Source organism: Bolinopsis microptera, chromosome 11, assembly GCF_026151205.1.
Source record: "Bolinopsis microptera isolate Bmic1 chromosome 11, MBARI_Bmic_1.0, whole genome shotgun sequence".
Classification (NCBI taxonomy): Eukaryota; Metazoa; Ctenophora; class Tentaculata; order Lobata; family Bolinopsidae; genus Bolinopsis; species Bolinopsis microptera.
In genome coordinates, this window is record NC_087082.1 from 3,948,355 (window position 1) to 3,975,853 (window position 27,499).

Consider the following 27,499-nt stretch of genomic DNA (forward strand, 5'->3'; position numbering starts at 1 on the left):
TTATGCTTTCGTCATTTAGGGACGTCATGTGCCTTCTTTCCTCCACTCTACAACGGGAGTTTGCTAAAAGCCAGGTTGAGACTCCTACTACTGATAGACTTGCTTGGTCAGATATATTGACATACCTACAATACTTTAAATTTGTCTTGTTATTACTGGTATTTGAAATGAAATATAAAATCGTTTATTAGTGTAGGGAATGACACACGTATATAGATCATCTGGTCTGCCTTGGACGAGTAAAGGATTCCAAGTCGAACCAAAGCTGTTCATTAAAATCAAACCACTTGCTATCCAGTCACAAAAAGGCTATAAAATCAGAACCAGGTAGTTATCAATTTATTCAACTTTATGTATGAATAATACACCTATTTATAAGAATTCCTTTATTCATATTTCAATTACAGATCAGAAATTAACCCTCATTTCAAATCAATTGTTTGGTCATTACTTACAATAACAATGACCAGATCTGAACAACAATACTCGTGTGCTGATCGACCAAGAGACCAAATATTTAAAGATAACTATGACAGGAGACAGTTCCAGGTATTAATTCTCTCTATGTTTATAAGTCTATAATTTGTGCTGCTGTGAATTAGTTAAAACAATTCACTTGCAATTGTTGTGGAAAATGTTGACATTAGAACTTGTAATACTGATACCATGTTGAATGATTGCAATAATTGCTCATTTAAGCAGTTTCTGTTATTTATACTTACTTATAGGTATTATGTATATTATATAATTATCTGAAATAAATGTCACATAATAATGATGATGAACAATGATGATTGGCACTATAGTAAAATAGTGCTATAATGATCGTTTGACAGATCATGATATTTATGATTTGATTTGCTTAACAGGTGAAGAAGTGTGGCTACTGGTCCGATATCTCTAAACCGTACCGGCCTGTGGGGGACGTAGAACTCGACACAAGAATGCTCCTACTCAGAACTCTGGACCAGCAAGATCCTTCCTTAAATGTTCGTAGCTTCACTTAATCTTAACCTCCTACGAGATTTGTTCATGATGTTTTCAGCGCCACAATTGGTGATAGTACACTGCTATTTTAAGTTTGCAAAACTGCAAAGAAGGCAAGAGAATGTAAGAAGCAGAACTCTTAACATTAAAAAAAAGCATGATTGATTGTGGTTTCCGATTGGAAACATTTGGCTCATATTCTTTCAAAGATCAAGTTTATACGGGGGAGTTTATTGTCTAGCTTTGGAACCGAAAGGATTTTAAATTACTCTTAAAGACGTAGATACCATAATATGAATAACGATCATTTAGGATTATTCAAAGGATACCTCGAAGCAAATAAAAAACATGGGACAACACAAAAGACGAGAGCGCAAATCCTTTAAGGTAAACATTTAACTACTTAACCTTACTAAACATTTCCTCTGACAATTTTTTTACAATGGTGATTCTTAATTTTCAATGTTATTAAATTATTAATAATTGTTGTTAGTTAAAAGACGTGTCGGAAAAACAAGAACCATACTGCCGTAAAGCCGAGATGATAATAAGGCACGAGTTGAACGAAGGGAGAAACAGAATGGCGGTTGTAAAGTCCGGGAGTAACTTCTTCGATGTTATCAAGTCCGAACAGAAGGCTAAGGTGTGTACCTATAAAGATGTTAAATGTCATGATGGATTTTTGGATCATTCCTACCACTTATAAGTGTCCCCTACAATCCTACAAACCTGATTAGTTTTTATTCCCGATGGAACTATGGCAACTTGCCTTTTTGTTGGACGCTGGTAGTAATGATCTGAAAGAATCACTCAGTTTAACTTTACTGGTGTAAAACTAATTCCCTTGAAAATCCATGCGAGCAGATGTGTTGTGATTTAAGTTTTTAAAATGTCTGCATCCGAAGTTCGGATAAGTTATAATTTGTAAAACCTGACCCGTAAACTAATCTCAACGTGATGTTTTGTCTTTGCAAATACTTGAACAGGCAACTAATGGTCAGTTTTACAAAATGGCCAGTTTTACGCAAAGTAGATCTACATCTGACCACAATCGCACTAGCAACCGAGCTGTTGAGCTTGCGAATGTTTGTGGCGAGTGATTTCAAATAAACAAAATAATTGTCTTTGAGAATCTGCTCGGTTTTTTACTCTATCATGAAATTTACCAACTCCCATTTGTATCACAAATTACTATTTTGAAGCACAAAAATGGGTTGTTCATTATGTAACCCTCGTAAATTCAAATCCCTCAATTATTTAATGGATACTCTACTGTGCACCTATTGAATTGCTAATAAGCATTGATGAATGGGCAGCAGACACTGGCGGTCTCGGTCTGCACAATCACACAGAGAATTGTAAACAGAAGCTGGACTGCCACTTTGAGTTTATAATATAATCCATACTGTACACCTAATTTCCGAAGAAAATAAAGAAACCTTCTGCTGAACTACAAAATTTGAGTGTTTTAAAAGTGTTTCAAAAGTCATTTTAAACGGCCATGTTCCTGATACTAGTAACGTTATTGCTATTTCACTTGTACAGAGCATGTTAAGCAAAGGGACACGCTGACTTTATACAGAAGCAACTGTCATGCAATGTCTAAATCAATAGATCGGCCAGTTATCTATGAATGCCTGCTCCATCTCCAGGATTAGTACTATGCTCATATATAACGAAAGTTTAAATAAGATTTAGAAATTAAGAAAGAGGATTCATGCTTTACGAGATGTGACACGCCGCCACTTGTCTCGTTTATAAAACGTATTCTTAGAAAGAATTAAAAACCTGCATTTCTGTGACAGGAAGACGCGATAAAAGCGGAAAAGAAGCCGACATATTCGAGGGAGAATTGGAGACCGGCGCAAGTGGCCGACGGTTCAGACGAGTAAGTTGTTCCCCTCAACATTCCCCGGAAATTATTATAGTTCCCCTCAACATTCCCCCGACATTATTATAGTTAAAACCGCTTAATTTCCGGCTTTTCTGCCTGGTGCAGTGGAAGTAACCTAACATAGAGTAGACCTAATTTCGGAGCAACGTATCCGCTGTGATATTGCGATTTGTTAAACAATAGTCAGGATGTAAACTACCTCACCATCACAATCTCCCCACTATTAAGGTCGAGCGAGGATGACTCTGAGGGAGAAGAGGGCGCGTTGTGTTGGGAGGAGAACTCTAAAACTGACTACTGGACCTCACTAGGAATACCCTCTCCTGCCCCATCGTATGTGGTTACTGGTTAAATCTACAGTTAGTTTTGCATCTATCGTCATTGGTCTCAGTACATAAAGCTAGGAAATATAATAACAACAAAGTGAAATAATGACACATTCCAATACTCGGCTGATGGTTAATGGCTGCATTTGTCAGGACTCCCAGCAGAAGACGAAGCAGCGCAAAAAGCAGACGATCATTAGCTCCACAGCCTGTATACTTCGTGTCGACATCTTCTAGGTACAACATTCATTTTAAAGGGTCGTCAGGATACTAATCACTGTACTACTAATCACTGTAAAAAGTAAGGGTTTTACAATGTAAAGAATTATAGCAAGCGTAGAGACGTCCTGTACGAACCGTAAGGCTAAGGTCAGGGCGGGACAATTTGGATATATTTGTAAACCGTGATCAATCGAGATGAATTTAGGGTAATATTGTGTAATATGAAGGTAGTGATTATAATAAGGCGGTCGTGGTATCCAGTATGTGACGGTAGTATTTTGGGTTAGTACGAGGTGCTTTGTGGGACTGTTCAGAGAGGGCTAGAATTACTAGCTGATGTTGTGGCTAGCTGCGGACAATGGCGTGGCTATCGACGGGATAGTGGGGGATTGTTGAGAGATTGCTAACAGGGAGTGGAATATTGTTTAGACTATCGAGGGTGAGAGGAAAAGAGGGTTAGCTTTTTGGGATAGGTGAGTGACAGTTTACCCGATCGAGAGGTGGGTCATTTTGATACCGGGCAGGTTCGGGAGCTAGAACCTGTTAAGACAATGGAAACCTCGTTATCACGCTCGTTTCCATTGTCCAAGCCCTTAATTAAATACGAATAAACTTCGAACCGGGAAGCAAGTGTCCACTGCTTACATATTTTTAATCGCAGATGGTAATTATTGACATTGCTTCTATAATTCTAAATTTAAAAATACACACAGTCCTATACTTCAAATTCATCTCCAAATTTACCCTAAAATAAAGAATACAGTTTCTGTACATACCATATATTTCAGTTTTTTTACTTCGTGCATCAAATTAATTACTAGAATATATTTAATATTATATTTACCACAACGTTTGGACCAATATTTGTAGTGGTGATTACTGAAATCATCAACGGATCATGTACCGTTGATTAATATTATATCAATATATAATATGTTGATTAATATTATACAGACGGAGCAGTGATCAGATAGTAAGGCATCGTCACTATATAAGGGGGGGGGGGGGGGGGGGTCACTACATTGGCGGACGTGTCACCCCCCCCCCCCCCCAACATTCCTCAAGAAGACCAAAGAGTTCTTTCCGACTTAGCGATGGATTGATTACAGGATCGAACTATCTGTCTTCAAATATGCGAATAAAGTAGCTGGGAATTACATATTATATCCAGATATAATAACCCCAGTACGGCTCTCTGGAACCCTGTACACTATCAAATATTATATATTAACTTTTACTTAACATACCATCAACATACCAACAACATACCATCAACATACCACTAACATACCTGTCTCAAATTTGAAAGTGATTGACATGTTTAGTGCCCGTCACTGTTTAATCCCCCTGCCCACCGAGCAGTGCACATTCTGACAGATTTTACTTTGTTTAATATCAAGATTACAACTAAAGGGGTTTCCGTTTGAAAAGAAACTTTTATGATAATATAGGAAAGCCTGGTGACGTTATTTTGTTACTTTCCCGGCTTCCTTGTCTCACATCCTTTCATTTAACATTATAATTCCACAACCTTATACTAGTTTATAGTATGTTGTATATTTCAACATCAGTTGTGTTAGCTTTAAGATAGTGCTGCTGAGAGATCTTGAAAACTCCTGGTTGTCTTTATGGAAATTAATATTGCACGTATAATTATTAGTTACCTGTTACAGTAGTATCATTAACTAATTACAGTAGTTCAAGATTTAGCAAACTTTTAGGCTCTCCGCTATTTACTTGTTTAGCACCAAGGACACTTGGGTAATATTGCATTCTGTAACGTTAACAACGTGTGTTTCAGACGTATCTCTTAAAAGTGCAAATTATTATTTGAATCTGTCAAATTTTTCTATGGTTGTGTTCATGGTCTGCTCCCAAACTTGTATTTGAAACTTTGAGAAGAAGCCCTTAAGATTGATGCTCAACATCAAGTGGCTGCATTTCATATCCAACGATAACTTTTACAAGAATTGTAAGACCTTAATAAACTTACTGATCGAGAAGACTTATCTGGACGAACAATGTTGTGGTTACTGCCTGTAGCTTTAGCTTTGAGTTTGATAAATTATTAATACTACTAGATTTAGAAGCCCGGGGCGTCATACAATTAGTTTGTTTAACACCGTTAAGCCTGATTTGAAATTAAGATCAAGTCATAAATAACTTAATTAAGATTGTTCAGTTTATTGGTTTTATTTGTTTACTTTATTTTAAATAAAATTAAATAGGAATTCTCAGTATTTATCCATGCACTGACCACATTGACGTAGGATCTATAGCTATTCATTTATTTATTTACAGTTTAATACATTTTGTCACATCAGTTCAATAATGTTACAACATTGGTTAAAGAATATGACCAACTGTTTAATATTTGGTTACAAGTGTATGTGGTCTATACAGGGCCAGAGTGTCTACTGTTGTTACTGTTGTTACTGTTGTTACTTTTGTGACTGTTGTTACTGTTGTTACTGTTGTTACTGTTGTTACTGTTGTTACTGTTGTTACTGTTGTTACTGCTGTTACTGTTGTTACTGCTGTTACTGTTGCTACTGTTGTTACTGTTGTTACTGTTGTTACTGTTGTTACTGCTGTTACTGTTGTTACTGTTGTTACTGTTGTTACTGTTGTTACTGTTGTTACTGTTGTTACTGTTGTTACTGTTGTTACTGTTGTTACTGTTGTTACTGTTGTTACTGTTGTTACTGTTGTTACTGTTGTTACTGTTGTTACTTTTGTGACTGTTGTTACTGTTGTTACTGTTGTTACTGTTGTTACTGTTGTTACTGTTGTTACTGTTGTTACAGTTGTTACTGCTGTTACTGTTGTGACAGTTGTTACAGTTGTTACAGTTGTTACTGTTGTTACTGTTGTTACTGTTGTTACTGTTGTTACTGTTGTTACTGTTGTTACTGTTGTTACTGTTGTGACTGTTGTTACTGTTGTAACTGTTGTTACTGTTGTGACTGTTGTGACAGTTGTGACAGTTGTTACTGTTGTTACTGTTGTTACTGTTGTTAATGTTGTTACTGTTGTTACTGTTGTTACTGTTGTTACTGTTGTTACTGTTGTTACTGTTGTTACTGTTGTTACTGTTGTTACTGTTGTTACTGTTGTTACTGTTGTGACTGTTGTGACAGTTGTTACAGTTGTTACTGTTGTTACTGTTGTTACTGTTGTGACAGTTGTTACAGTTGTTACTGTTGTTACTGTTGTTACTGTTGTTACTGTTGTTACTGCTGTTACTGCTGTTACTGTTGTTACTGTTGTTACTGTTGTTACTGTTGTTACTGTTGTTACTGTTGCTACTGTTGTTACTGTTGTTACTGTTGTTACTGTTGTTACTGTTGTTACTGTTGTTACTGTTGGCTGTTATTCTTCTTTCTGTCCGGGAGAGTCAAGCTTCTGAGTATTTATAAATATATATATATATAAATATATTATGATGCAGTAAAACTATTGTTATTTTCAAATACATCATGATTTCCAAGTTTTGAGGGGTTTCACCGGTTGTTAAAATACGACTCAACTGAATATGAAGCCATGAATATAGAATAATAAGGTAAATCCCGACTCATCACGGAGTATTTGTTTTTCGGAAACGGGGTAAGTTTATAAAATATGTGCAGTCTGTACGGGGCCTTCGCAGACAAACACTGTCTACAGAGTTTAAAGTTGTGTATTCTGATGGGGAGGTGAGGTATAGTTTTTTGACAGGTGACAGTGAATCTGGGGTTTGATTGTTTAATAGTCGAAGCTGATTGGTTAATTTCTGTCACGTGTCAAAAGGATATGTTTCAACCACCCATCTAGTGTTGACCGTTACGTACACTAATGCTAAATTGTTAATTTTTATCCGCTACTTTTCATTTACAATTAAGCAGGTAGGTTAGTGATCGCGAGATATTCTCCAGGATCTTAATTAATTAATTGGGATCTTAATTAAAGTTAATTAATGAAACACCTACGTTAACCAGGGACATAGCATACATCATATTGCCAACCCAATTACGTATTGTATCAAATACAGCTGACTTTTCAAAATAACAATTACCATTGCGTACTGTCTGAGGTTGGGAATTAGTACATTACAACTAACTAATTGGGTTTACAGCAATTTCAACCTTTCGTGCTGATTATCGCGGTGCAGTAATTCTAATTTGTGGTATTCTAAACCGACTATTTGTATTTCTTCCTAAACCATTACTCATCACCGCAATCACCATTCACCAATAATTACGTTACTGGCCAAATTTTCTGTAATAAATATCGTAATTTTTTTCTGTTTATTTCCCAACTTGTCATTTTATTTCCGAGGTGTATTCCACTGTAAAACGTGAGTTAATTAACCTCTGATATAAATTTGTCAGGATAAACTTGTGTCCTGACAAATTATATAAAACGTCACACTTATCTTGTTGGACAGTTCTTGGTTAACTTCAGTTAATAAATTTTACACAGTGCCGCTCTAATTATTTTCTTCTTCGGACAAATTTTTCTCTTTGTTTCTCTGATCTCGTTAAGATAGATATCTTGATATGATCTCTTTCTGGTGATATGTTTCGTTCATCAGTCTGGCAGTTTTGGCTTTTCGTTTCCGTTATAATTTGACTGTTGTCGCCATTTTTTAAATCCAATTATAATATCTCAACACAACGATAATCCCACGTTACAATACATTTATCCCAAACTCCGACGATAACTTAAAATATAACTTCACTGTTCTCCAGTGAAAATGGCAAAGTTCCTCCATTCCCACACGCTTCACGTGCTGCAGGTGTCGTACTACATCTTCGTTATCCTGTTCGGGACACTCGGCAACTCCTTCGTTATCTACGCCTCCTACTTTTACCGCACTTTCCAGATGGGTCGAACCACTGTCACCTTCATCCGACACATCGCACTTTGTGACCTGTGTTTCATCGTTATACCTGTCCTGCCCTCTCTCATCACCCACTTCAAGCAGGAGTATATATTTGGAGGATCTTTCTGTGTGGCGGAGATATTGATTCAGTCCACGATAGCTCTTGCACACATTTCGTTTGTGTGCCTGCTGGCACTGCACCGGTTAGGGCGTTGCGTGCGCCCGAACCGTGCGGCGCTGGTCACGCAGACAGTTGGATCAGTGCTGGTGGTGGGTGTTTATTTGGTCAGTATTTCTGTGGTCATGTTGACTTTGGGGCGGTCTTCAAATAAAGCAGATCAGGGGATCTGTAGAGGTTTTATGGGTATGAGCGAAAGCAACATGTTGCACCACAATATGGACCATAATGTTTCAGGGAATGCTATGACAAACATGTCAAGTCATAATATGTCCGATATGCAGAATATGCAGGATATGCAAGAAATGGCTTCTTCAGAGGGAACTTTTAGACTGATGCATGGTGGGATGCAAATGGCAGAAAAATTAGACACAACAAATTCAACCGTTATGGCTGTTCCAGCAGAGTCAATCCAGCTGCTCCTAGCAATCCTTGTGCCTTTTATCGGAACAATCTGCGCTAACACTGCTATCTGGATAGTCACATGTTCCCGATCCCAGAAGTTCAACTACCGGCCCATCATTACAGTCAGCGTGATATCAGTTCAAGTCATCCTGTCGTGGGTTCCCATGATGGTGATCCTGATCTTCAAACACTTCGAAGGAAACCAAGACAAACAATCCCACCTGGACCATCTATCCCTGAACCTGCACCTCCTGGGAATCATCACCAACCCCATAGTGTACACCATGTTCAGCCAGGGTTTCCAGAGCTTCCTGAAGCAGAAGATGTACGATATAATAACATGTTACGTGTGTCAGCCCAGCACTGACGAGTGTGTGGCTCCTGAAGCAGCGGTGGTGGTAAGGCGTCAGTCTTCTGCTCACGCCTGTGGGATGGTCAGTACGTCGCCTTCTATCAGGCTGTCTCTGAAATCCACAACTATGACTTACTCAGGAGAGGGGACTCAAGGTAACCAGCCTTACAAACCACATTATTTAGACTCTAGCGAGGGTGCTCAGGGTAACCAGCCTTACAAACCACATTATTTAGACTCTAGCGAGGGTGCTCAGGGTAACCAGCCTTACAAACCACATTATTTAGACTCTAGCGAGGGTGCTCAGGGTAACCAGCCTTACAAACCACATTATTTAGACTCTAGCGAGGGTGCTCAGGGTAACCAGCCTTACAAACCACATTATTTAGATTCTAGCGAGGGTGCTCAGGGTAACCAGCCTTACAAACCACATTATTTAGACTCTAGCGAGGGTGCTCAGGGTAACCATGCTCACAGACCCCTCTTTTTGGGCGCTTCTATTGGTGTTGGATCTTCTGGGAGACGCAACTCTATTTGTTAATCAAACCAACTCTATTTTCTACCCTGAAGTCGCAACTCTCTTATTAAATACGCTACGTTGCTCAGTATACAAAGTTAGAGATGTTATCAGACTTGTAAGACTAGAGAAGGAGTTTTAATGAGGTTGTAGTGGAGCAGTATATGGGAAGGAAGGCAGTCCTGGGACGAATGTCTGGCGGCAATATGGTGGCAATAGATAAATAGAGCATTGTTGACACCTGGTGTCCATTTGAAGCTCACCGCCATTTGAAACTGCTCCGTGCCGTTATAACCTTTATGTGCAATGTGGTTGGTCACGTGATTACTTTTTGAGGAGGGACGCCAAGTTGTCCGGGAAAAGTTTTGGAGCAAATAAACAAGGTCGAAAACCAACCAAGTTAAAAATTTAATAGATTTAATTTTGAGTCTATAATGTAATTTTAATATTAAGATGTGCTTGAATAGAGTTTAAATATCAGATAACGTATAAGAGTATTGAATTATTAATACGTTTTATATCTTTATATAGAGTAGTGACCAGTTGTTTTATTTTCATTAATTTAGTGGCGTAGCGGCTACGAATTGTGATGGATTTGTCGTAATGTGTAAAAACTAACAATCATCAAATCAATTTTTGTAATAATAATTAGTAAATTTGAGTTGTTTTTCTCCTGACTTAGCGTGCATTAGCGAAGATTCAATAAATATTGCTTGTTGTTTTCATGCAGCTCGATCCTCCAAGTTTGATGTTCCTCCCACTTATGTAGATTCAGTAAATTTCAAAACAATTCTTCTGTATACAAAATAAATCAAGCAAAAATCATCAACCAATCATAGTTATAATAATTTTCGGCAACAAAGTTGTCTTCCAAATTTAAATCATCAAATTTTTAAAAGTATCATGAAAATCTTGAAGAGGTTGCGGTATTCAGAATCGAGACAATGATAGAAACTAATACCTTAAAATAGCTAACGGATAATTTTAAAAACCAATCGAACAATCTTCATAGAAAAACAAATAAAAAACAAGTCGTTTATAACCTGTAATAGGGTCACGATGTTTTCTTGGGGTACGTATCATGATGTACGTTGTTATGTGTCGTCTGTCTTTTAAACGTTTGTGTTGCCGCTCCATTGAGCTTGGAACACTGCTCATTTATTCACAAATTTAAGCGCGTCTACCTTATTATGGAAAGTTAAAGCGATGGCAATTGAAGGAGTTGTTTGTCTTTGTAACATTGTAAGGGGGCCGACCAGGCAGTGGTCTAACACTTATAATAAAACCACGTAATTATAGTCTACAATTGCCGAGTTTTAACTACTAAGTGCAGTGAACAAACGCTTCACAGTCCATTTACCTTGCCAGATTGGAACTCTGCTGAACGTTACTGTTAATGTTATTATGACTACCAGAGCTATGGCTGTTCATCTGGCCGACTTGTCCCCTACAAGCCCGACATACCACACTAAGTTTAGTCTTAAGAAAGCCTAGAAGTGACTTGTTGAAGACCGTGTACACCACGGGATTGCTGCACATGGACAGCAGCACCAGGTTAAAGGCTATCTCCTCTATCTTTGCGTAGTCGCTTACATTGCTGTTAGTGTTTTTTAGGATGTACTTCTGGAACATGTAGATGATGAAGGGGAGCCAGGAGACCAGGATGAAGCCGGAGATAACCGTCACGGTGATCAGGGGTCGCAGGTCGAACTTGTGGCTTGCCCGACATGCCAACACCCACAATCCAATGTTTGTAGCTATTGTTCCGATGAAGGGGATCAGCATTGCGAAGCCAACATGGATGAACCTTACTACCAGGACATCTTTTGGTGGGTTGTTAACCACAGCAAAACATCCATGACTACTTATCTCAAACTCACTTCCCTTCAGAGTCATATAGGTTAAAATAACCTCAGCTGCTGAGATAACATAAACAACCAGAGCACTGATCTCAATGAAGATGGGCTGGAGAGAGAGGGTGGTGTGGGGCTTGTAACATCTTATTAGTCGGTGCATCGAGATCAGGAACACAAACTTGAAGTTAGCAGATGTCAGAGCGGGTCTGATGTAGGCGGTGTAGAGACACATGGCACACTCAGTCCGGAACAGACAGAGCTTACAGAGGTATGTGGAGAGAGCGGGAATGCCAAGGAAGAGGAGACAGAGCACATCACATGCTGTCAGGTGTTTTATCAGGAGGAGGGAGATTCTGCAGGTGTTGGCGAGTTCTTTGTACGCTATAGCTGCGTATAAAACGAAACAGTTCCCCAGCAACCCCACTACCACCACTAGTATGTTGTAGGTTATGAGGAGGTAGAAGTCGAAGGTTTCGCCGTCTTCGCTGTGTTCTTCTGTGCAGATCTTCATGTGAGAACAGTTGAGGTGATGCATCTCACATTCTTTCATCCCTGTGATGCTACCTTGTAGGATTTATAATTATTCATTTGGGTCATGTGATAAATCGAGGGTCATGTAGTGGTCAAAAATGAGAATATCACTAATCAGTGATTTATTTTTTTCCATGGTTTATTGTTGTACGGCCTACAAATCATCAAATAAAATAACACATGCGAATCTATAAATAAAAATAAAATACTTTAGCATAGGGTACATACAGAAACCAGATGCAAAATCTATTAAATATATGACGTCACGCTGTATAAAAACTGCTAAAATTACCCAGCGTAGCAGAGGTAATTCCCTCACCAGACAACGTATCACTATTTTAATTCTACCAGAGGTAAAGACTACAAGATGTGAAAATGCTGACGATCGGCCCAAGTTGTGCTGTAACTATGATCACAACTAGTTTTTATCCAACCACCCAGGTGTTACCTTTATGCGAGCTACAGAACATTGTTTTCATGAAAATTTATTTGCCTACTGTAAATAAAAATGGGGGTCGAGGTCAATAAATTTACGTTTTTTCAAGAGCATTATCCAATAATTAAGGGTATCAAGTAACAACTGTTGCTATAGGCTTAAACTTTGACGAGAAGAGGCAGGTAAAAAAGGCAGTACGTTATTCTGTACATAATATATCAATTGTCGATATCTGCATAATTTGAACCGACAGTATAACAATTAGATAACACACCAGTAGGCACCACTGATAAAGAAGCAATTCAAATAATAATCTTCTGACGAAGACCCACAAATATAAAGAAAGACTACTAGGTTTAGTCTAGATACAGATACATGAAATGAGGGTTCAGTATTTAGTAGTGTGTATAACAATAATGGGCAGGAGACCTATATCTACACTAACCATGTGTAAATAAGAGACTAATTAAGCTCCCCTTCATCGCTCCTTTATTGCTGCATTATAACTATCTTTGTCAATAGGACGATCATAAACTGGTTTTTGTTATGGCACATCTGCTACGAAAGATATCCTTCATTAGTCGGTATCTAGTCTTACATTCCCCCTCAAACGAGCATTGCAACAAGTATTCAACCGTTACCAAGAAATATCAAACTCAAACAACAACAACATGGCAACATTAAAATGGCAAGATGTTTCATAATCTCTAAGTAACTACATATGCTCATATGAGTAGCTGGAGCTTCTTAACGCCGCAGCAAGGTAGCTCACATTATGTAGTTACGCTATAGCTTGCTCCACTGGTGATAGTACCTACAACTGTTGTTGTTAAAACTCACTTAAAAGCTTGAACACAAAGGAAGCTCGCTCTATTATTCTATTATTCCACACGATCAGTGAACTCCTCCGGCCCCTTTTCAACCTATTCAACGTTTAAGGTTCAGTTTCGGGCGTCCTCTATACTGCCGGTCCCATTCAAGGTCAAAACCACGAAAGATCAGGCTTAAAGCAATTGCCTCTGTCCCCTATACACTAACACCCCACCTTCTGCCACCAGGCCCTAACAACACGAACAAGGCTAATAGCCACGTAGAACGTAGTCGACAACGAACAAAGGATAACCTGACCTGCAGTTTGAACAATAGGTCTGGGTAATGGCGCTCTTTTTTTGCTGAGTCCCCTTTTGACCTTGTATAATTTATGCATGTCCTGGTGTTTATGAAGTGTCCACATAGGTATATTAGTCTGAGAACCTTGTAGAGTTGTAGCCTTGCAGATGGATTGGACTGTATCTGTCACGTGACAGAGATTAGTTGTCTCGTTATTCTCTGTAGAATAGAACACTCGGAGGGCATTGATTTAATCAGAACGAACTGTGAATGTTATTGTTAAACATCAGTTGGCGGGGAATGCGTTGTTGTTATTATTTTTGTTTCAATTTGCATCTGTACCGTACAGCCTTAGTGAGGGTACAACTTCTGGTGCTGTAATATTATCATGATGCGTAACCAGGTAAAAGCAAAAGTTGGTGCGACTAAAGACAAAAATGGGAAAATGTTGAAAACAGAAGCAAAAACTGAACAAGGCAGGTATGTTGCGTTGTTGAATTCAACATGACGTGTGCACGGCCACTGGAACTTCACTGTTTCTCGGTAAATCAGACTTTCCCAACTGCAAAAATGGACACAAACCCTAGCTTGACAAAGCGGAAGCCTTTTATCTGCGATTAAGAAAAGTTACGGACAACATCAGTGAGGCTATGGGGACTACGTTAATGTGTTACCTAGATTCAATAACTATGGTTTGAATTATAACAGTACCAACACAAGAACCATCTACCTTTTGGGAAGCAAGGGTATAAAACTGTTTTACTCGAGCTAGATCGGCATTCTTCAACAGGCTGCTCTTTCAAATACAGAATGTAAAAATAATTGCAGTCATTAATATTGTAAAGAAACATCTCTTAGAGTCTTAGGTCACGATGTTGTATCAGTGAGAACAGGGTTGACTGAGGTCGTACAGCAATAAAGAACTGTGGTCTCATTGGCCCAGTCAATATCAGCTGTATGTTAATAAGATAATATGTTAATAAGATAATCCCTTGACAGACCCCACGGCCCGCCCCTCCATAACATTAAACTAGCAACGCGCACAGAAGTAACGAATGTTTAACTGTATAATCGCCTGAAATATCAACCTGGAGCAACATTGAACTACTGGTAGCAGCTAACTTCACTGCCACTTTCGATCAGGAATTGATTAGTTTCCAGCTAAGGACCTCCGACCTGCTATTTCGCAAGAACCTACAACGGTCTGAGAAGTGAGAACAAAGGGTGATTATATATTATAAGTCTAGGAGTGCGGTTAGGGTTGGCTGATTGGAATTCTGGGAGGGTGAAGGGTTAAGGGCAGCATTGAAAAAGATGGATTTAGCAACTCGTGCTGGATACATTCATGATGGAGCTGCTGGTCATTGGTAAACTTGAATTATATTATAGATTGTTATCTAGATTTAAATGTAATGAAATTAAACAGGTAAGCTCTCTTGACTCCGCTCAAATTCCAAACGAATGATAACAAAAATTCCACATTGTTAAAATTCCAGCTACAACAATAAGAAAAGGCACATCAAACAGTTGACCACATAGGACACTAGCCAAAAGAATTTAGTATACATAGAAGTGAATGAAATACCACAGCTCAAAATACCATGTGGTTAACCAGCAAGCATGACGACACTACTTAAATAGTATTGTCCGATAATGTTGTCGTCTCAGATCATTGAACATACCATTCCTTATTTTTATGTGTATTGTGATAATAGAAAAATCAGGTTGAGCCCCTTGATCCTTAACGACAATTTCACCTGTACGAGAACATTAGTATTACACTACACAACAAATTCACTGCGACAGCTAAGACTCAGATATTGATGATGAAACCCACAATCCATTATCCGGTAAGGTAATATGTGTTTTAGTGTACTACAGAGTGCACGTGTCGCGCTAATAGTTTACACGTGTGGAGGAAGGAGTGTTGCTATGGTAACCTGGGACTCTGGGAGCTAATTGTAGATAGGATCATGTAGGGACGGCGAAATACAACCGTTGGTTCTGCCCGGTTGTGTACTCAAAGCTTCTCAGTGACAAGACATAAACTGTGGAAAATAGCAGGGATATAGCAGGGATATAGCAAATCTTGGCAACGTTTCAACAGCTCCTTTGATCTTACTATGTATAATGGGCCATTTGGCAGACCCTGCTAATTAAAATAATCACTTAGCTTCAAACCGAGAAGTGGTGAGCATGTTTATTCATTGATAAGATCTATCCTAGATCTGTTACACGCTTATCGTAATATGTAGATACCAGTTGAACTCTTTGTCCCTCAGTACGTGTTGTGATTATGCATTAATGCATTAGATCTACCAGGGTCAGGGAAATTATCAATTTTGTGAACTATTTTGAAGTAAAGTTTGATGTTTTCTAAAATTTAAAGATTGTGCAGGGTCGCCCCTCAGCTCTCAGCTCTCAGGAGGAACGATCAACTGTATTTAAATACCAAAATAAGCTAAGTTGATCATGGATGGTGCCTACTAAACTTCAAATTATCAAACTAAAGAAATGGAAAATGAGTTTTTCTGAAGTGCTGAAAAATTCGCTGACAGGAGAAGAAACTCAAAAGAATAACACCGCTGAGAAAAATAAATACAAACGAAATCAGGATACCAGGTTAATCAGGGTCCTCGGTAAACCGTGGTTTTAATTTACACTGAATGTATGTAAATTAGAAACACCCTGTATACCTTACGAGACATATTTAAATGGTACGAAAGTCGGTGGTTTTTCGAAAAAGACACCATATTTTCGGACCTAAATTTAGGCCACCATCATTATTTTCCCCAAATTATTTTTACGTATTTTCCTTAATTATGAGTTTATCGATTTACTATCAATCAATATCAATAAAGTAAGTTATAAATATGATTCATCAAACAATTAATGAACACTAGTATTCGATCATGAATTGTTTTAAAAATGATTTTGGACACGTTCCAGTAAAAATAAGCAAGCTCTGTCACTACTTTATTGGCCACGGCGGTGAAATTTCGGGATTAGTGCATCTAGTGACCTAGTGGAAGATAACAACACTGTCGGTCCCCTATACCCTCTGGAGGATTATAAGTTAAGTTGAGGCTTTCATTTTTGTAAAATAAGGAGATGAAAAAAATCCCCAAATACCATGATTTAATTTGGGGTACGAAATGTGACGGTTTTCGGTAAAAATTCTCATATTTTCGTTCCACAATCATCTAGGTCACCGGAATTATGTCTCGTAAGGTAATTGGGGTTCCAATACAACGGAGTAAGATAAATCAGGGTGGACTATTTTGGGTCCGGGACTCTAGGGCGTAAGACTCTAGGGCGTGAGACTTTAGGGCGGCGCCCTAACCCTAACCATCACCCTAACCCTAACCCTAGACTATTTTTGTTGTTAATACAAAGTACGGAAATAGAAAGTAGAAATAATCGATGTACAATAAGCAAAGGAAGAGGATAGGTTACAGATCATTGCGATTTCTTCAAAACACAATTGCCAAGTTGTCAAATATCAATCCTAATATTGAGCAGATGATTGCTCTATTATAAGGAGGGACCTCCCAAAGAGGACCGGATATTATTTCACCCGTGAGACCGTGACTGGAGCATTTAAACAGTAACACCAAATGTAGATGATCAAATCTAGTACTTGTTACTGATGAACTATCCAGCAAATAAGCCTTATATTACAGCCTGGACACTTTTATTGGAAGCTCTTGCGCGTTATGTTATGGAGCTACATTTTGACGAATGTCATGATAATGAGCATAAAAAATAGGGCAACGAACGAATATAAGTTAAAACAGTATCATAGTAATACTGCTGTATTCGCATAATCTACGACCATATGAAGTGGGGTTTGTGACGTCATAAGATCTTTAGCTCCAGCAAATTTGACCCATCATTAGTTCTAATTTGCTGCCTGTTGAAAACATTACAGCAGTGTTTATCTATAAATCAACCCGCCAATCAAATTAATGGGATATATATCATGCCCTAATAAGGGCACAAAACAGTATTTTCTGACTAATCAGGAGCTGAAATTATTCTCAAGAACCGTGTCACCCTCTCTGAAGGCAAAACCGGAAGATTTGTAAACACGTCACACGATAAATTTCAAACATAGTCTCATCGTAATCTGGACGAAGAGATGGCTAAATTGTCTAAATACAATACATCTGGCCAGCAAGTCACGGACACCCCACTTCTTCCGCGACTTGCAGTTAGGTTTCATAACATATTATTATTGTAAACACTATAGCCATCTGTGAGATGAAAACTTGAAATTTAGGTAATCCCTCCACAATAGTATAAACTATAATGAAACGTAGAATATATATGTAATTCGTTGGGCTACTAATAACGTTGTATTTTCTAGTAAGGATATTATGGTTTGGTACAGCTGCTGGTGCGCGTTAGTGATATTTTAATTGGTTAATTGATATTTTAATTGGTTAATTGATATTTTAATTGGTTAATTGATTCTCATCAGATTTGTTGTTGGTATTTCGAACTTTGAGTCAGCTATGAGCGGACCTGGTAACTATGGTAACACTGGTAACTATGGTAACACTGGTAACTATGGTAACACTGGTAACTATGGTAACACTGGTAACTATGGTAACACTGGTAACTATGGTAACACTGGTAACTATGGTAACACTGGTAACTATGGTAACACTGGTAACTATGGTAACACTGGTAACTATGGTAACACTGGTAACTATGGTAACACTGGTAACTATGGTAACACTGGTAACTATGGTAACACTTTGGTCGCTGAAATGACGTAATCTTATCTGATGGGTGCAACTCAAGGACTGACTTAAACGATAAAATAACCAACTTACTAACAACCTAGTTGAGAAATATCCTCTTACTTGTAGTAATAGGTTGATGATAAGGGACCACCGCTGGATGTGATACCATCTGTAGTGTGACCAATAGAACCCGATATTACACGGTGCAAATGTAGGGGGCACTTCGTGCGACTGTATTAAAAACACGTACAAACAGATGATGCTGATAAGTAAGTGGTTCAACTTTTAATCGAGGGAATTTCTAGAGGAACCAGCTGATCATCTCGCCTCCGTAATAACCCTCAAGTATACGTGGAGTTAGAGCCCTGAATCACGGCTTAAGTGCGAATTTTAAAGATATACAGGTGTTCAGAATTTATCTATCTACGGATCTATTGATAGAGTTGGAAATAAAACGTAAACTGACAGGTGTACTTAAACTTAAAGCCTTCTTCCCATTTAATTAGTCACAACGCCCACTGTTATATTATAGTCGTCGGGTACAGCCGTATATTGATAAGAAAGTTATAATTACTATATATTATCAACTTATCAATCTTCGTTTAATTGCCCATTATAATATCATTGTATGCAAGGTTATTATTTTTCGGGTTGATGCAAAAAAAGGTCGGTCATTACTTTGTCGCTCTTGGGCCTTGAAAAAAGTGGTATGATGATATTATAATGCTCTTACTATAATAGTCACGTTAACCTACCATTAAATTTACAATACAATAAATTACAAAATACAAAAGTTTTAGAAGGTCTAAATTAATTAAATCTATAAATGTTGTTTAGCTAAAAAACTGGAGCTACCTCCTGAAGCAGAATAATTATAAACTGACAACAGTTCATATCTACATTACCGACATATTTCCTTATCACCAGTACGTACTACGTGCCTTGAACTAACACAGAACTACAAACAAATGGCGGTCCATCCAGGGGGATAAGTCTCCACAGCTCATGATAAGATCACATCAAAACAGAAAATAAGTAGTAGACAGTGGGTATACAGAGTGGTAGATTGTAGGTATGCAGTGACCGTAGGGTTTCGCCTCCAGAGTGGTAGTCACCAGGGTTAACGCTAATTGTCGGGGTTGATAAAGCTGTAAAGAGGAGGGGAAATAACCGAATAACCGTGTCGCCGTGGACAGAAGATAAGGAAGATTACTATTCAGCCCGTAGACTGCATGTAGACTATCCACGGGGAGAACAACAATGAAAGTCTGATAGGTCACATCTTATAAACAGGTTATGGTAGCTAACAGGGAAATTGGGTGTATTGGGTTTTTAGATGTAGACTAAATACGAGCAACAAGGGCAAAAGTTATTTATACACACGTACGTGTAAGAAATTAAAGAAATATTGATAATTATATCCGATGTATGACATCGAATTATATTAATATCACCAATGATATATCAAACCCAAATTCCTAAATTCCAAGAGTGCAGAGTGCACGAAGCGTCAAGTTGCACACAGACATGCTCTCCACTACTACTAAAAGTAGCACACTTGAAGCGCCGCATTGAGCAGTGTGCTTAGTGCGACATTAGTTTCTTTGTTTACTGCACCAGTACAATGAACTAAGGATTATGATGTCGCTCTAAGTGGGGAGGGGTGCTCCTAGTCAAGTAGTTGAAACGAGCCTTGTTAATGTGTTAATCAGACATTGTGAAATAGTTGCGAACAGTGTTAATAGTTAAACGAACGTTTTTCTTCGACGGACCAAAATGTGATCAGCCCAAATTAAGAAATTATAAGCAGAGGACTAATTGTTCAAATGAGCGCTACTCACGAGTTTCAAAGAAATTTGATTTATCGGATATGAAATATGAATAAGCCGCAATTTGATTTGTTGGTTGCATTCTAAGTAAGTAAGTAAGAGCTTAAAAGCGGTTATACTCTTTCGTAAGGGCTGTAATCACCTCCAGATTGCAGGTTTTTTCAACCATGTCGAGGCGGACAAGGTTCAGGAGATCACTTACTCCACAATGGCATCTAATACAATACAAATTCTACTGGTGCACCGGAGAAGTGAAGTGTGAACCCTATATTTTATTCTGACACGTGTTGACAAACGATCAGCTTTCCGCAGCAGCCAATAAGATATTCGAAACACTGTCACGTGTCAAACGAATTTGGATAACCTCCACATCAATGTCCAGATCTATTATATTGGACATTTGAGATAACTAAGAAGTAGGTACAGACTAAGCAACCCCAGTGCCATTGGAATAAACGACAAAATTTGTTGAGATCAGCTGCACATTCCACAATAGATTATTGCAATAGACTCAGTCAATAGAGTCAGTCAACAGACTCAGTTCAATTTATACAGCCTGATTTGAGTTATTATTGAAAACTGTTTCTTTTGTAATCTTAATGACTTTGATTAACAAAAATATGTTGCATTATGGTAGATAACAAATTCATGTCTCTGTGTGTTGAGGACGATTTGACCTTCGGCGGTTTTTGGAATAAAAAAGATAATTTACACGAATCCACTTTTGAGAAAATTTAAAATAAAGTCAGAAATTTTAATAGAAACTTCAGATTTTCTTTCCTTGCTTATGAAACAGTAGATAAAATGACCGTATCGACAATAACCATATCTAAAATGTTATTTTTCAGTGTGATAAGAACACAATTACAAGTGTTACGGTGGTTTCTTGAAGCTATGAGGAGTGATAACTCTACTCTTATGGTTCCTATTACTTCCGCTTGGGCTTACAAGTAAGTAAAGTATGTAAATTGCCAAAATATCCTGTAGTTTCCTTGCAGCGACATAAATTATGAACGATCTTACGATTTTACTCTAATAAGTTGAAGAAGACGTTATCTTTAAGTCGGAAGGCATCATATTTCTATTTCATCACTTTTTTTCAGCTTTCGCATAGTCAAGTATTCCTAAAATTCGGTTCATCGAAAGTTTTCATCAAAGCAATAGCAGTTCATCTATACTTTATTATTTTCTAAAATTACAGTCTTTAGTGGTTGCTACATATATTATATCTACGTCATGACAAGTGTTTACCGCATTCCGTTACCATGGAAGAGGTAATTATATATCACTGAATATATTGTCTGAGATAATCAAATATAATACCCAAGTGCCCCTTAACCATGATTTATCATCGCAGTACCTATGTTTGTAGGCTTCGTGCCAAACCTAGAAGTGTCTAGGTTAGTGATTATTGGTAGGTCGTTCTTATTGTTTAGAATCCGTATGTCTGACCGAAACAAACGGGAACTTTCTAAACTAAGGATTGATCTGGTTTATATCCCCAAACAGCATAACATATTAATATTCAATTTCTCTTATGATGGCCATAAACCTAAATACATTAAAAACGATTTGCATCGAGATATCTAAAAGAATGGACGTTATAATATCGACGAAAACGAGAGTTTCAAAGCCCTCCACAATTTTTCATTGTTGTAAAACTGACAAGCACATACTCAGAACAGTGATCACGTGTTCTCAATTAACCTTATTTTATTTTCACTATTTAAATTATAGGGTAAATGGTATAGAACTTGAAGTATCTGCACAGGAAAAAGATTTGGGGGTTATTACCCATAGCTCCCTGCTTTGGAACGAACAGATCAAAGCATGTATCGCTAAGGCAAATCGTATGATTTGTTGGATTGTAAGGAATTTAGTTATTAGAGAAAAGGTTGTTATGATTGCTATATATAAAGCTTTAATAAGACCTCATCTTGAGTATTGTGTCCAATTGTGGAATCCACCTGCGGCTCATGGAAGTTGGGGGACTGTTTTGGAGCTGGAGAGCGTCCAGAGGCGGTTTACCCGTCTGATTGATGAGGTGGGTACTCTTCCTTACAGCCGTAGACTGGAAATCCTCAATTTGACAACGCTGGCAGAGCGGCGAATACGTGGGGACCTTATTGAAGCTTTTAAGGTTATTAATGGTATGACTGATTATGGTTCAGACATGTTCAGACCAAGCAGATCAGGTCTTAATCTGGTTTCATCCAATAGATGTAGTAAAAGTGTGACAAAGGTCAAGAATATCCAGAAGTCTTTTCTCCCGGAGCGAGTTATTCCATATTGGAACAAACTCCCTCCGGACGTCAAGAACTCTGTGACAGTTTTAGGTTTTAAAATTAAATTAGAAGGATATAAGATAGATATGATTTCTAAAAGTATTACAAATGATTGCTTTTTTTGGAATGTTTCTAATGAAGTTTTAGTAAGAATTGAGGGAGCCAGTTATGTCAGTAATAAAGAGAAACATAACAATTATCTTTGGTTCCATCCTTATGTGGCAAAGAAGCGTTTTATAAATCTTTATTCCACTGGGAAGTTTTTAAAATAGGATAATGTTTTTGATGAAATTGTTTTTAAATATTGTATTTGATAATTAATTAATGTTGGTGGGGAAATATTTATTATATATTTTTTCACACAGTGCGATGATAGTTTGTAGACATGTGTGATGATGTGATGTCATAAATTTTACTTTACTTTACTTTTACTATGTCAGAAGTATTTAAATAATATTTTTACTTCTTCAGTCAACGTTTAAAGAATCACTTGAATCTTGAAAGGTGTTCTCAATTTATTCCATTGGACTGCACACCTCCACTTCTGTTTGATACTCATAACAATTTTCATTGGAGATATTATTATACTTCTTTACACAGACAGCACATGATCCAGAATGGCTCCTGTATAGTTCCCATGGTTACCGTATTAATCAAAGTGATGAATTTGTGACTGGGAGAAAGCGTGCTCTATTTGTCAAGATTTGTTGGCAATAATTGAATCGATAATCGCGATGCTGACGGTAACCAAATAACATATAATGCTTAATGCACTTGTAATTGAATGGGTAATCAGGTTTGTCCCATGTGCGTGATTAAGCCAATTAGACAGAGTTTTGAAAATGTGACTTATGAAGGACGCGAAATTCAAAAGCATGAATTAAGTGAAAACACGGATATCGTCACTCCTTGGATGCGCGCGGCTTCTAGTCTAGTTAGATAAACATATCATGTGTGTTGCGCGGCTCCTTTGTGTACATTGTTTTGGATAAAGTTGAATTGATCCATCTTAAGTTACAAATGAACTTGTTCACATAATCGTGATTAGGTCTAAAAACGTAAGCATTGTATTAGACAAAATAAGGTATTAATTTCGTATAAGGAAATATAAATTCATCATATTAACACGTCTCTCTTGTTCAGGACGAGCGAGTCTAATTCCACTCTCGAGTCAAAGAAGGTCACACAGTCAAGGTGGAAAAGTTTCATCAAATCCAAACATCCCAACTCCAGTGTGAGGCCCAAATCTGCAGCTACAGTCGCCGCTATCTCCACCTCCGGTATTAGATTTCTCTTTCCCTGATTTTAATTTGTTGTAATTTTATCATAAATTAATAAATAATGAGTAATTGAAAAAGATATGGGCAAGAATTATTTCAAACAATATGGATGGAGGTCAAATATTATAAATAAATATTATAAATTACAGGGACCCCAAAACAAGGAGAAGAGTCTACGGAACAGAAGGAAGACCAGATGCCAGCATCTCTCCTTCACACTGTGCACAACACTGGTCAGGACAGGGATGTTAAGAAGAAACCTCTGAAACGACCCTCAACTAGCCCAGGTAATACAGCTTTGTAGCTGTTTAACAGGGCAGGGACAGAAACAGTGAAATCATTGCGTACCTTGGGCCTTAAACCTTATATGACTCATTTGAAATTTGCAGTATTTGATTGACTAACTCGTACTAAATTTCTAAATCAGAGAGTTTATTAGCGGAAGATTCAAAGATTTGGTGCAGTCTTACAGTCGTATTTCAAAATACATTACTTTATGGTATTAGTCTAACAACATTAATTTACAATATTTATCGCCCATATAGCCCGACAACTATGTGGAATAGATAAGAAGTTGTCACTAGGTTACGAAACCAGAGTGTAAGCCCCTGCTGAACCCAAACTAAGTCCTACAGTTACTATTACTATACAATATCACTCCCCTAGGTTGGATTGGTTCGAGTGCGGCAGCAGCAGCAGGCACGCTCTCTCCGACTGATATGCGCTCTAAGTTCTGCACTGTGGCAGAGAACAAAGCTGAGTCCCTGACTCAACAGCTTGCCTCCATGGAGCGGAGCCGGTCAACTGCCTGCAGGAAGAAGTTTACTTCACTTGAACTTACTGGTTCGTAATTATTAATTAGTTCAGAAATAATCCTTTGATACCATGGTATTAATAACAGTTTTATTAATAACCTAATCAAAGATGATTTCTCTTGGAGAATTTCTCTTTAGACTCTTAACTTGCGAACAAATTGAAGCAGCAAACTTTAGGCTAGAAACTTTATTGAATTGAAATAATCATTCCACGTAACAACGTCTTCTTCAGTTCTGTAATAAAATTGTTAAACATGTGTAAAAATTAACGACGGAAAGAAATTTAAAATAACATTAAAACAAAAACAGAGAAATAAAATTTACGAAATATGACCCAAAAAAATGTAATTGCAAAAAATGTCAAAACAACAAAAAATACGACAAGAAGAAATGTAAGCTAATACAACTAAATACTGTACTACTCATGATACTAAACTAATTAGTAAACGTAAAACTGGTTGTTCAGAATTCACAGTTCATGTGTAAAAACTAATGATAAAATCAGCACTTACACATGTTTAACAATTTTATTACAGAACTGAAGAAGACGTTGTTACGTGGAATGATTATTTCAATTCAATAAAGTTTCTAGCCTAAAGTTTGCTGCTTCAATTTGTTCGCAAGTTAAGAGTCTAAAGAGAAATTCTCCAAGAGAAATCAAGTTCAAATGCGACTCATAAATATAGCCCCCTTGAACTACTAATCAAAGATATTGATAATATTATTTATAGCAATGATTGATAAAATCAATGATTTTATTTCCTTTTCGTAGGAGAAGTAAAAATTAAATCTGAGCTTATGTGGTATGGTTGCTACACAATTAGTACAGAAATAATCCTTTGATATTATCATTGATTACAATTATCCTTTAATACAAATTAATAATACTGATAGTGCTAATTTTTGCAGGAGTGATTAACAAAGATCTCCAGGATATGAGAGCCAGCGTTGCTCTGGACACTGAGGACACTGCTAGACGTAAATATTAAATTAATATTAATCATAATAATAACATTTTTATTATCTACTTTTGTAATACCATAATATCTGTCACCCGTTAGATGTCCACTTTTTGCATTGCAGTTGTCAGTCTCCTATGATCTAAATATAGTTATTGAATTTACTCAAAAATCAATGCAACCTTCGAATTTCACTGCCAGTGCTATTCTTATATTCAATATCAAAACAGTAATAAGAAAGTGACTCCTCGCCAGTCAATCCACGCCAGTCAATCTGGTGTTTGGTTCATTCATAGTTTGTCTGGTGTCTGGAATGAACTGTCCTTATAAGGTGGCTACTACATTTTAGTAATAATAAGACAATATTATCTTATTGTTATTTGGTAACTAAGACTAAATTTTCCAGGTAAGATCATGTACAATTTTCATTGGTTTGACGACCTCTTAGCTGATCTACCTTGTGCTAGAGACGATCCCAAATATCTCTCTGCTCTTCAGAAACTTTATGGTACTTTTAAATTTGTTTTGTATTATGATTATATTCATAATCATATTTATAATTACATTAATAATCATATTTATAATTATATTTATATTTATATTTATATTAATTATAATTATATTTATATTTATATTTATACAATCATATAATCATAATATCATAGAACAAATGAGTTCAACTTCAATTTTCATACTATAGCAATTTTAACTAAAGCAATCATCAGGAACTTAGATTAGATCTAAAAATATTCTCTTAATTTTAATCACATAATCATATTTCCTTCATAACATGTACACATTATTTGTACATAGTTTCCTTGCTATATCATTATATTACCTTAAATTTGTGTCTTATGAATTGCACTTAAGTCATTTCAGCGCTGTCGCAGTCACAGCAAGCCCTAAAACGGTACACAAAAGAACGGTACTTCTCGATCATTCTGACTCTGAGAGAGTGGGAATTGCAGCTAGCCGAGGTTGCCAGCGTCTCCAAGGTGGGTATCTCCAACCAATCAGCTCGTCTTAATCTTCACAGTTATATAGACTGGAATCTTCCACGGACAACTAAGTGTGATATTTTTCCTGTCACTGTCACCACTATGTCCACTGTGTGTCACTCCGTCATTTCCTTGTCACAATGTCACTGATTCTGCAGCTAATAAAGAAGTTGAATTTTTGGCAGCTGTCATCCGTCTAATGAGCTATTCTACTTCAGTTTATACGAGAGAGGATTATATTTCTACCGGAGGCGGAGTACAAAGAATGGTACCACCAATGTTATAACCACCGCTGATTGATTGCGGAGTATATGAGCTGATGCTGCAGATAAGATCGCTGGTTTCACTGCTGAAAATGTCCGCTGTTGCTATCTTTTAATCTTCTTTAGCCTCTCAGAGTGGTTCTTTAAGTTTCGCTGGTGCTCTTTTAGCTGGTTTTAATTTCTGTTTATATCTAGGGTAACTTTACTGTTTATGAAAATAGAAAACTGTAGGTACAGTGAATATAACTTGAAGCTTACTGTATATATTCACCACGGCATTTCCTCTTTGAAATATCTCAAACCACTTACATTATAACGATAAAGTGGTAATGTTACCGCTAAAGTGGTTATTCGACCACTAATATTGTAATGTGTACTAAAATACTGTGACCAAAGCCGATCATTAAGCTTTTAAATGAAACTGTCCTGGCACAATCTGCTTTATATTTGAAATATTATTTAATTTTGACGGGTTGCAAGCGTTCAGTTTCAGATAGTTTATTGTTAGATCTTTATTTGAGCATGGTTAAATGTTTTATTTATATTATTTGTCCGTTGTAAATATGTATGTCGACTTTCAGATTATTGTACATTTAACCTGCTGTATATCATTTCTCCGACTTGCTTTAAAGTTTACCGGT

The 27,499-nt window shown here is 37.2% G+C and overlaps 1 protein-coding gene across 2 annotated transcripts; it reads left to right on the forward strand.

The window, feature by feature from the left end:
• Nucleotides 1-183: 183 nt before the first annotated feature.
• On the forward strand, nucleotides 184-27,488 carry LOC134823527 (uncharacterized). 2 transcript variants are annotated; one of them, XM_063835020.1, is made up of 16 exons: nucleotides 184-327; nucleotides 471-549; nucleotides 870-989; nucleotides 1,300-1,374; nucleotides 1,481-1,630; nucleotides 2,793-2,875; nucleotides 3,110-3,214; nucleotides 3,361-3,444; nucleotides 21,107-21,208; nucleotides 23,687-23,823; nucleotides 23,973-24,110; nucleotides 24,490-24,666; nucleotides 25,548-25,616; nucleotides 26,004-26,105; nucleotides 26,477-26,592; nucleotides 26,814-27,488. In XM_063835020.1, the coding sequence occupies exons 1-16, from the start codon at nucleotides 200-202 to the stop codon at nucleotides 26,889-26,891; spliced, it is 1,743 nt and encodes a 580-aa protein (XP_063691090.1). In that variant the 5' UTR covers nucleotides 184-199; the 3' UTR covers nucleotides 26,892-27,488. The 2 variants fall into 2 exon arrangements, with proteins under 2 accessions (XP_063691090.1, XP_063691089.1); XM_063835019.1 differs by having other exon boundaries at nucleotides 26,468-26,592; nucleotides 26,814-27,453.
• The last annotated feature ends 11 nt before the right edge of the window (nucleotides 27,489-27,499 follow it).